The sequence below is a fragment of the Cynara cardunculus genome, assembly GCF_001531365.2.
Source record: "Cynara cardunculus var. scolymus isolate 2C chromosome LG 11, CcrdV1, whole genome shotgun sequence".
NCBI classification, from domain to species: domain Eukaryota; kingdom Viridiplantae; phylum Streptophyta; class Magnoliopsida; order Asterales; family Asteraceae; genus Cynara; species Cynara cardunculus.
In genome coordinates, this window is record NC_037538.1 from 20301248 (window position 1) to 20313639 (window position 12392).

Genomic DNA, 12392 nt, shown 5'->3' on the forward strand with positions numbered 1-12392 from the left:
TAGGGCAATAAAGTCCGTGGAGAAAATACAACAACCTGAACAGCTTAAACAGAAGTACATTCTCTATATATCCTAGGACACTTCTAGCCTACATATTGTCTCTGTGACCCTCCCCCATTCAACCCTCTACTTCACCATCTCCTCTCCTCCCAATTTCAATAGCTACTAGACCTACAAATAATTTGCTACCCTAGTTCTACGTCTCCAAGAACGCCTTTAAGATATCATGTCCTTAGAAAGGTCTAAGGCTGCCATGTCCTGCATCAGTTGCTCATCCTACGTCGTCCACGGCATGGCCTCCTCCTCACCTTATCGATTGATTGAGGAAACTATTGATGGATATAAAACATCTCTCAATGCAATGGAGGAATCTGCATAAATCCACTATGTGTATCATTCAGGAAGTCTCATGACCTTTTCCCTTCAAACTATTCACGATTTCTTCTCTTTACCAGAGTAAACTATACAAATATCACTTCCTTCATCTTTTTACTTGTTTAGCTTATTTCATTTGACTTTTTTGTGCATACATCCATGGAAAGCATATTCACCACAGCTCAAGACTCAAGTGCTAGATGTACCTGCTATTGATTGTTTGCATTCCTAGTTTACATTATTGAACTTATTTTACCCATTCGAGTTTCCATGTGTCATCATGTCAACATATAAATAAATTTAAGTTATTATCGGCATCAGTAATTGACCTTCTTTAAATCCCTTTTAATGGTGATTTTTATGATGTTCTCACTGATTTATCTCATTACTTCTCTAGGAATGTGGAGATGTGACCAGTGACGGCGTTGTGTCCCTTTTCGATTGCCATGCCATTGAAGATATCTTGTTGCGCCACAATGTAAGCCTTCTTTAACCACTTTCATCCTCCTCCTCCTCCCCTCTCCCTCTTCTAGAACCTAATAATTATATACAGGAACTATCACAGTGCAACAATAATAACAATATATTTTTTGCCACAAAATCAAAGAAACAATCTTGTTAGGAAGACTTGCTGGGACTATCGTATGAAACCCCGAATAAACAAAAACAATGTAAATCATGTTTTAGTTATGTTTCCATGTTTTATCTGGCACACATTACACAAACATGTTGAGGTTCAATTTTATGATGGAATGGATTGAACATATTGTTTCATCTACTTGGTTCTTCAAGTTAAGAAATGTTGTCTGCTTTGTTTTTCAACCTTTTTATGTTAAGTTAGGTATTGTATATTGTTTTCTTCTATTACAATTTACAAATTCAGACTAAAATCGTCATTTTGGAACCACAAATACCAACATAACTTATAAGAATGTCTTTTGACTGCATTAATCCTCGAAAAGACAACCTGCCGCTTGGTGCTGCACAATACTGTCTGAATCAAGAATTCGTATCCCTAAAGTGAGTGTAAGGGTGATTTTTCAACCATCTGAAAACATTTTGATATGAATGGTGGAGATGAGACGGTGTCCTATTGTTACTCTAGGGGATCCTGATACTGAATTCCAATCTCAATTAACGGATTAAAGTTGTGGCTTTTAACCATAAAGCGGTTTCATAGTTTTTTCTTCCTTCTATAATCAAGCATTTATGAACACTTCTTTCTATATGGATCCTTATATTCCTATATTCACTTTAAAATATTCTATGTGTGCACATGCTCATAATTTGTGTTCAAGAGGATATAGTATTTGGTTAGTTTGTATTTACAAGCTATACAGCTGTTGTTTGTGTTTGGTCACTCTTAAGTTATTATTAATGCTACCTTGGGTAAGATGTACACAGACTCAACCTCTACCCAGTAGAGCGGTTGTTTCTGTGAAGATCTATGGCTTTCAAAAAGTATGGCAAAGAAAGAAAGCTAAGAGAAAGCATTAACATACAAATAGAAGTATAACCAATTTAAAGAAACTAGGCACCCCTAGTCTAACTTGCTATCCCAATATAAGCACACCCCAATTTGAGAATAAGCACTACCTTTTTTAATATTCACGTTAAAATACTCCAACTACATTTTTACTTGCTGCATCAAACCTACCATCTTAACACTTCCTCTATGATTTCAAAAGAATCTGTTCATTTGTATTACAAAACTTGGCTAGTATGAATATCTATATCTCTAGTCTCAAAATGTCAATTTTACATGGAATATTTTCTTCAAGACTGTGCTATTAACTTTTTAACCTTTTGATGCAGGGTTCTGGAATTCAGAAAGATTTTATTGGTAATGCTGTGAAGAAGGTATATGAGTAATGTTACATATAATGCTATCTTTTCCTATATGATAGTAGAGAATATTTACTTGTGATTTTGATGAAAGCAGCTGCCAATGCTTCGGAAAATATCCCTTGATATATGTGATGCCAAGGACAAAGACTTTGACATTCCAGAGGTAAGTCGTGGTTCACCTTCTTGTTATAACTGTTCATATGCATCAATTTGTAGGAAATGTGATTAGAATTGTGTAATTTGTAGTTTCATATTTTCATGCCTGTTACATTCATCTACGTAAAAAAAATTGACTTCCGGTTGGATTGATGATCGACTGGTAATTCAGCCTCCATCTCAAAACATATGCCACACATAATTTACCTATTATCTAGAAAAAATGTGATGAAATTATACCCTTTCCATCCGATGAAAACTGCAACAGTTTTCCTTGTGGAATATCTCATGAAAATTGCAACAATTTCCTTTGCGGAATGTCTAATCAAAATTACATCATTTTCTTTTTGGAAGTTTCCATGCTAAAAAAGAATTTTTTTATTAAACGTTGCTACAAATAGATTTTTATGATATTGATTTGGGTTCACGAGATTATTCTTCGACTGTATTGAAGTGTTTTCTCATTTCACAAGTAGTCATTAACTTCCTTAAACCACGTGCCAACTTAAGCGTTGCAAAAAGCGAATATATGTTTAACTAATAACAGTTAGTGGGAACTTGGAAGGGAAATAACTTAAAAACATGAGTGCATACATGTACACTTACATATGGTTCTGAGTTGGATGTATGTATATATGTATGTATGGTGTTCTATTTAGTTGGTGGTGCAATTAGATCCCAAGAAAGCATGTTAATGTGAAGCCTAACAACCACTAAACAACCCTTGAAGAGAGAATATATAGATGTGATCAAGGGTGTGTAGGAAGTCATCCAATTCAATTTTAACCGACCCGTCGAAATTGGGTATCCAATTGTAATTGTATAGGATAGGCCAGGATCCAAAATTTCAATATTCAAATTATATTGGATGGTTCTTGGGTGGAGGAATCCAATAAAGCTGAGGATATCCAATCCAATTGTCATCCATGATTCAATTAATATATATATATATATATATATATATAGAAAGAGAGAGAGAGAACATTGACTATTTAAGTGAATCATATACGATTTTGTATATTAACGATATTTTTCTTGTTTTATTAAATAGTTAGCGTTCTCGTTTGATCCTGCCCCTATATATGTCTGTGTGTGTGTGTGTGTGTGTGCGCGCGTGCATGTGTGTTATGGTCAGAAGGTAAGAAGGGATCTTCACATTTGGATCAATCCTAATTGAAGATCAACAGTAATGAGATGCACCGGATCAAGCGCAAATCAAGCGATGAGGGTGAGATTAAAAGCGATCAAGGGTCCAGATCCCTTCTTACGCTTCTCACCTTAAGTTCTATTCTGATCTTTCATATATATATATATATATATATAATTAGTATTTTTTACAATTTTAATATTATAATTTTAATATTGTTAAACAATATATACTTCAAATAGAAAAAAAAAGAACTTAAAAATCAAAATCAAATGTTGAAAACCCTAGTGCAAAATCAATGATCAATTTTTATATTTGTATGTGGTATTTTGGTGTACGGGCCTAGTTTTCTTCTTATGATTGTGCTTACAAATTATGTGGTTATGAATATCTATTTATTTTATTTGATATTTTGTATGTAGTGTTTTAAGGAAATTAGAAAAATATAATGAATGGTCTCTAATTGGTTGGATAATTGGATCAAAATATTGAATGGATGTAATCCGATCCTATGGATAACTAATGTATGAAACCGTTCTGATCCAATCATCAATTGGATAGGTTGGCAAAATGTAACATACAATGAATGATCAGATTGGATTGATTCCGACAAAATTCATTGCATTTCAACCGCTGATTATCACATGTCCAACAATGATTGCTTTTGAACGTGGACTAGTCAATCTCATTCAAGCACTTTCCAGTTTTAAAACAACAATTTCTTGGGAAATCCCAAAGATTAGTAGAAAATATGTTCTTTTTATAAAATTTTAGGCAGCATATTTGAGATTTAATTCGTTGGTTTTCATGAGTATGCAACAGTTGGATGATAGGCACTTCTTAAGCCATGTGAAGATAGCAAGATGTAAATCTCAGGGATGCAATTTCAATCTTCAACATGTGCGGGCTTCCAGGTCGCCAGTACATACGGAAACCTTGGTTCTTGTGTGGGATAGCAAACAGTTGACCCGGACTATCATCAAGGAACGAGTCTAGCATTTCCGAGAAGAAGGTGCTGTTTGGTTTAACAGAATTGGGAGGAATTGGATGGTCACTTCATTTGACCAAATTCCTTTCTTTTATTTGGTTCATTCTTTTAAAGGAATCAGAATCTTTAAATTCCTTTTGAATTCAACCTATGGTTGAAAGATCCTATAGTCGCCTGCCACCCGAGCAAACCGGAAGATGGCTTCATGCCCCTCCTTGTCAACCAATCACGTGAAGCCACATCATCACTTTGTTGAGTAGGGAAAATTAAATAAATAAATTTATATTAAATAAAATAACGATGTGTATTCAAGTGATTGGTGATATGGACATGGAATTTGGGGACAATAGATTTTTTGGCGCGCTTCAACTGCAATCTCTTAGTCTCATAACTAATTGTCTATCTAGTAGCCACACCCTGTTTTGATCAGTTAAGTGAAATGACAGTAAAAGGTATGTTTCTGATATTCTATTGACCCCTTATTTCTGCAGTTGACATTTCTCGATCGACCTGAACCCAGAGTTTGTTATTGATACGAGACACTCCAAATGTAATGTTTGTATGTGATAGGTTAATGATGTTGTATACTCCCATATTGTACGTAGATGACTTGTATTTGACAGGATATGTCATCCCAAAATGATGTTATTACAAGAAAGAAAGAATAAGAGCATCCACAGTGGCGGCTCCTACAAATCCCCGAGATATGACGATTCTTGGAGCCTCAATAAAATACAACATTAGTTTAAGGGAAGCCATCATAAGCGTTTATTGGGTAACAATCTTCACTCTCACTTTATCAGCTACATTTTTTTGGTCATTGGAATAGCACTACTGTATAAGTGTCTCTTGTTAGCGCTCAACAAGTAAGAGTTACCACCCCCTCACTTTATCGGGTAAGATTTTTGTTTATTAAAATAGCTAAATATAAGTATCTCTTACCCGGTAAGTGCTAACAAATAAGAGTCGCCACCCTCACTTACAGTAAGATTCTCGATAACCACAAGGGTGGTGCCTGATTGGTTTGAGTTTGGCTCCAAAGGTCAAAAGTACCAGGAGGTCCTAGGTTCAAATCCACAAAGCAATAAAAATCCTCTTGTGGCCACGGAGGTTCAAATGCGGTGACTTCGGGCTATCTGCAAAGCAGGTAGTCGTCCTGGGATTAGTTGGCTCGCATAGCGGGTTGGATATCCAGGTTAATCAAAAAAAAAAAAAGATTCTCGATTGTTGGTAAAAACCATCTCTCACTGGATAAGCGTCTATTACCAATGTGAGGCAATAAGCGTTTCATTACCTGATAAGAGGTAGTAAATGTTAGTAAACAGTCTCTTACTATTTCTTTTAATTAGGGAAATTGCAACAAAATATGATATACATAAAAATCTCAATTTTATGTTTACTACAAGACATCTTAAATAAGAAAGTTTTATACTTATTTTAAAAAAGATATTTTTGCCTACATAATTGTAATATATTCTCGTTTTTTGTGAATCAAAGTTAGTAATATCAGTTGTAGCATTAGTGTTAGAATTGCAAGGTTTATTGTGTGTTCAATGTAAAATAGTTTAGAAACGAGGTCATAGAATGAAGAAGGGGTAGAATTACTGAATGAATACGAGCTGACTAAAGAAGGCATCGGAGCTACTTGTTTCTAGAAGATGTGGTATGGCTAGTATGCCAGTCGGGAGTTTTATTAACACCATTGCATATAGTATTTTTCATCCCTCATATTTAACTTACAAAGGCAAAACCGATTAAATTGTTGTGTGTATTAATCCCTTTCAATCAATACATGTTCATTATGATGAAAATAGCATTGCACCATCCATTTCCATAGATACCTACAATAAAAATGAACTCAATGAATGGATCTCTTTATGTCTAATGAAATCCATTCAACAATCCTCTTTAAATTCCCTTCAGGTATCATCCTATAATCCCTCATCTCCTTCTAGATCTATCATCACCAGGTCTTCTGGATCTATTATCACCAGGTCTGGAGAATATAACAACAACAGAGTTGAGCATGATGTTTAGCATATTGAACTTATATTCGAAATTGTTCCTGATTCATCCCATATCTCCTCTCCTATCACTTCAACCACCTGTTCATCTGTTTCTCTTCCTCTTCCTCTTGCCTTTAATGGATAAATAGCTACCTCATTGATCAAATCATAGGGGATCATCATACATGAGTAAAAACTAGAAGATTAACAAATATGTGTCTATATGTTTATCTATTCTTGAATAAAAAAGGATTGAAAAAGCCATTGAAGATTCAAGTTGGGTAAGTGCTATGTAAGAACTCGTTCAATTTGAGCGAAATAATGTGTGGAAACTTGTTCCTTCACCTACCCAGAAGACCATCACTGATATATAGTAGATCTTTAGAAACAAAATGGATGAAGCTGACATAATTATCAGGAACAAAGCCAAACTTGTAGCTCAAGTATATTGTTAAGAAGAAGGAATAAATTATGAAGAAACCTTTGCTCCTGTTTCTAGACTTGAAGCCATGAAAATCTTTTTAGCATATGTTGCTTACAAAAACTTCAAGGTTTTTCAGATGGATGTTAATAGTGCTTTTCCAAATGGAAAGCTGTCAGTAGAAGTATATGTGAAACAACCTCCAGGATTTAAAGATCTAAATCATCCGGACCATGTATACAAACTCAACAAAGCACTCTACGGCCTCAAACAAGCACCTCAAGCATGGTATTATACCCTATCAACCTTTCTTCTTGATAATAAATTGGTAGTGGTAAGATTGACAATACTCTATTTCTCAAAGAGATTTATAGGAATGTCATTCTCGTTCAAATATATGTAGATGATATAATATTTGATGCAATTGATGTTTTTATGTGTGAAAATTTCACAAATCTAATGACAAGCAATTATTAAATAAGCATGATGATGAACTAACCTTTTTTCTTGGATTACAAGTCAAACAATCAAATGATGGCATTTTTATTAGTCAAAGTAAATATGTCAAAAATTTGATAAATAAATTTTAATTTGAACAATGCTAACCCATAAAGACTCCAGTAGCTCCTCCATTAAAATTACGTTATATTCCTAATGGGAAACCAATAGATGTAACCAACTATAGAGGAATGATTAGCTATCTTTTATATTTAATTGTTAGTCGCCCATATATTATGTTCTTTATATGTCTTTGTGCAAGTTACCAGGCTCATTCAAAAGAATATCACTTTGTAGCCATGAAAAGGATTTTAGGTATCTAAATGGTACTCCCAACCTAGGTCTTTGGTATCGCAAAGAAAGATTTTGATCTAATTGGATATTCAAATTTCTGAATATGCAAGTTGTCAAATAGACCAAAAAAAAAAAAGCATTACAAGAAGTTGCCAACTTTTTGGTAGTGAACTTGTAAGTTGTTCTAGCAAGAAACAAAACTCAGTTTCTCATCTATTGTTGAAGCTAAATATGTTGCCGTTGGAAGTTGTACAACTCAAATTTTATGGATGGAAAATCAGCTAGCTGATTATGACATAAAATTTTATGTTATACTTATTCTTTGTGACAACTCTAGTGCCATTGCTATTGCCAACAATCTTGTACTTCACTCTAGAACCAAACACATTGACATGCGGTATTACTTCATTAGGGACCGCATATCCAAAGGAAATGTGGAACTACATTTTATCCTAATGGATAATTGATTGGCTGATTTGTTTACTAAATCACTGGTTGAATCAAGGTTGCTAAATCACTATCTGAATACCCTATTTACTACAGACGCAAATTGGGTGTACCCTTCAGATATATGAATATTTGCTTTACAACGATCAAATGAGATTTTTTGGGTTTAGTTTGATAACGTATACAAAGACAAATAGCATATATGATGTCTGGTCGGCTAGATATGAGATATAGCAAGGAGCCGATCATTCCTCTATAGGTTGTAACATTAACAAATTTCCATTAGGATCTTTGTTCAATGTTAAGGAAAGAGCCATAGGGGTTTTCATCACTGAGCATTGGGTTAGGTTAAACTTTTAAAGCATGTCCTTGACATACTTGCCTTGGTTGATAAAAATGCCTTTTTCAGATTGTTTGATTTGAAGACCAAGGAAGAAGGTTAATTCAGCCATCATACTCATTTTATATTCTCTCTTCGTCAGATTTGAGATTGTCACACATAACGATGGTTTCGTGGATCCAAATATAATGTCATTGACATATATCTGAACAAGAAAGACATGACCCTTGATTTTCCTAAGAAATTAGGTGTTATCAATCTTCCCATGACTAAAACCTTCAGATAGAAGAAAATAATATACGGTATCATACGAAGCACAAGGTGTTTGTTTCAATCCATAGAGTCTTATCAAGTTTATCAACATAGTCAGCGGATATGCGACAGCTGATTTGATTTGCTACAACTAATCTGGATATTTGGAATCAATAAAACTAGGAGGTTGTTCAACATAGGCTTCTTTTTGAAGTTTGCCATTTAGAAAGACACTTTTCACATCCATTTAATATACCTTGAAATCTTTGTGAGCAACATAGGCTAAAAATAGTCAATTTCTTTGAGCCTAGCCACTGGAGCAAAGATTTCATCATAGTCTATGCCTTCCTCCTGTCTGTATACTTGAGCAACAAGTCTAGTCTTTTTCTGAGTTCAGTGCCATGTTCATCCAGTTTGTTACGATACATCCACTTGGTGCCTCTAACTGAATTTTTGGATGGTCGAGGAACAAGATACCAAACTTTATTTCTTTGAAACTCAGTCAATTCTTCTTGTATAATGCTAACCCAATTTGGATCTTTGATGGCATAATCAATTTTCCTTGGTTCGAGAAGAGATATGAAATTTACAAAGAGATAGATATTACCTAAACCATGTGGGGGATGAATAGCTGAGTTTGGATCACCCAAGGATTCAATCAATGAGGTGACTCTTTGTCCATCTTTGAGTAGATAGCTGAGGAGTTAGCACTAAGTCTGGAGTAGGTGAAGGTTCATGTGCTGAAGAAGAGGCTTCAGTAGAAGATACATCATCATTCAATCTTAACTCTTGAAGAGGTTCAGATGGAATGTTATTCATTGAAGAGGGCTCAGTATTTGAAGATGGTTTAGCATTTAAGGAACCTAAAGGTGGTATGGTGTTAATTAGAACAGAAGAAATCCTTGAAAAGGATTCAACTATGTTGTTATGTGCACCAAGGATGATATTTGGATCATCATCAACATTTGGTTCTTTAGTGTGAGGAGGATTACTAAAAATCTTTCAGGTTCTCCAAAGTGAGATATCATCCATTGATTCAGCTGTTCGTCATCGAGAATAGTCTTAGAGTTAGTTGAACGAGATTCATGAAAGATTACATGAATTGTTTCTTCAATGCACTATGTTCGTTTGTTGAACACTCTGAATGTTTTAGATATAGAATAATATCCAAGAAAGATGCCATCGTCAGGCTTGGGATCAAACTTTCCAAGATTATCTCTATTGTTGAGAATATAACACTAACAACCAAAGATATTAAGAAAGCTCAGAGTGGGTTTTTATTGATCCAAACTCTCTCAGTGATTCGATGATGACCCTCCATACTTAGTGAAAAATACTTCGTTTTGTTTTTGTTCAGTTTCAACGATCATCTCTGAGTCTGTTCAATGATCGTTTAACATGTATTGTAAACATTCCTAGAACAAGTATTCTTCGATGATAAAACTCACACCAAAGAAACCTTCAGTGATGTCAAAGATAGAGTTGAAGAAAGAGACATTCTATTCATGATTTGAAGCGGACATTCAGTGATAACAAGACAGTCTACAATTAGAGTATTTCCAATATATTATTAATAAAATTTATTTTAAAATAGAGAAGTAAAAATTAAAAATTTAGAAAATTTACACTCAACTTCAACAATTTTATTTATCTTTATTTTGAAGATTTAAATACTAATTATATTATTAAAATATTTTATAAACTTGTCAACTCAATAAACTTTAAACTTTTTGATTTAAAAGAATATATATATATATATATATATATATATATATATATATAGTCATCGGTTATTTTGAGAAGTGGTAAACATTTTAGAAAGAAGTGATCCTAGCCTTTTATACGATCAAGATCGGATTTAACTAGTCAAGTATTACGACTTTGACTAGTCAAGAATTGCGAATTTGATTGGTCAAAATTTACAGCTATACAAAAAATAGAGGGGGTAGTTCCTTATCTTGTACAAATAGGCGACAAACGAGTTCATATGTAAGTTTGTGTGATTCACATATGAACTATTTTAACTAATTCACATATGTAAGCTTGTGTGATTCACATATGAACTATTTTAACTGATTCACATATGAACTATTTTAATTGATTTACATATGAACTATTTTAACTGATTCACATATGAACTATTTTAACTGATTCACATATGTAAGCTTGTGTGATTCACATATGAACTATTTTAACTGATTCACATATGAACSTGTGTAATTCGCATTTGAACTAATTAACTGATTTACATATGAACTATATGTTTATATGTGAACCTGTATAATTCACATATGAACTATTTTAACCGACTCATATATGAACCCACAGGTTCATATGTGAATCACAGGGGATCACATATGAACTTGTTTGTCGCATATTTGTAAAAATTATGAAACTACTCATCTATTTTCCGTATACCCATGTGAGGAATTATCCGGTGATTCACAATCAAAGCCGCAAATTTTGACCAGATGAGGTACTAGGATCTCTTCTTTACTTCTCAAATACTTATCATTTCTCAAATAAACCTTTCCCTACTAATATATTCAACCTCATCGAAAACAATATGAAACATATCTCTCTTAGAGCTTCTTCAAAATCAATGCTAAAGTAGAGATCATGAAGATTTAGATTTTTTTTTTTGCTATAACACCTGTGCTAAAGTGTATGCTAAAATAAAAAGACGTAGATAGAAATCTTTAATTTGGAGAAATCTTTAACACTTGGGGTTGTTTACCAACACTTACTCGGGTAAGTGCTTACCGGAAAAATTAAAACTATCAATTACTTACCCAGTAAAATTTTAGTCCACTAAAACAGTATCGTATGCAACAACTAACCGTGGTAAAAGTCGTCGTCGTCACTTATCGGGTAAGACTCTCAGTCCTTGTCTTCGCTCTTACCGGGTAAGATTCTTGGTTCTTGCTATATTAATTCGGTAAGGTAATGTGACTTGTAAGCGCTTACCTGGATAAACATTTGGTAAACGGCCCCTTAATATTATGTGAGACATTATTATAAATGTTTCCACCAATATGGTTGAATGTGTTATAATTTTTTATAAAGTTTTTTCAAAAATATATTAGGATGGTAGTATATTTTAATAATTTAATAATACAACTAATGTTGAAATTGTTAAAACAAAATAATTGTTAAAGTTAGATGTAAATTATTTAGAGATTTTGATTTCGACTGGGGTTGTTTGCGGTATGGTTTAAACGGTTTAAGCCCCCAAACCATAAACTAAACCCCAACGGGTGGTTTAGAAAATTTTATAAATCAAGCGGTTTGTCAACAAGTGATAAACCGATCAAACCAGACAACAAAAAAGGCGATATGGTTTGATGGATTTAAACGCTTTGGGCCTATTACGGACTTTTTAAAGTAAAAAAAAATATCACATCTATCTTCAAAATGAGATCTCCATCAATACAAGGGATCGTCTGGTTTAGTCCAAATCCATTAGAATGATCAATTTCGTTGACCAAATTTCATTCTAACGTTTGGTTATTTATGGGTTGGAATTTTTCAAATGTAGATTTCACCATTCTTTCACAAAAGAGTTGAAATCCATTTCAATTAAACTAAGCAAAATCTCATTTTCTTCATTTTAAAAGAAG

At 33.6% G+C, this 12392-nt stretch overlaps 1 protein-coding gene across 5 annotated transcripts in view; it reads left to right on the plus strand.

Moving 5' to 3' along the window:
- LOC112521450 (BTB/POZ domain-containing protein FBL11) overlaps positions 1-5210 on the plus strand; it is a 43799-nt gene extending 38589 nt beyond the window's left edge. For all 5 annotated transcript variants that reach the window (XM_025130317.1, XM_025130319.1, XM_025130321.1 and 2 more), the window contains 5 exons: positions 773-853; positions 2191-2235; positions 2318-2386; positions 4349-4538; positions 5006-5210. In XM_025130317.1, coding sequence (XP_024986085.1) covers positions 773-853; positions 2191-2235; positions 2318-2386; positions 4349-4522 — 369 coding nt within the window. In that variant the 3' untranslated portion in view covers positions 4523-4538; positions 5006-5210. The remainder of the gene's footprint in view (positions 1-772; positions 854-2190; positions 2236-2317; positions 2387-4348; positions 4539-5005) is intronic.
- The last annotated feature ends 7182 nt before the right edge of the window (positions 5211-12392 follow it).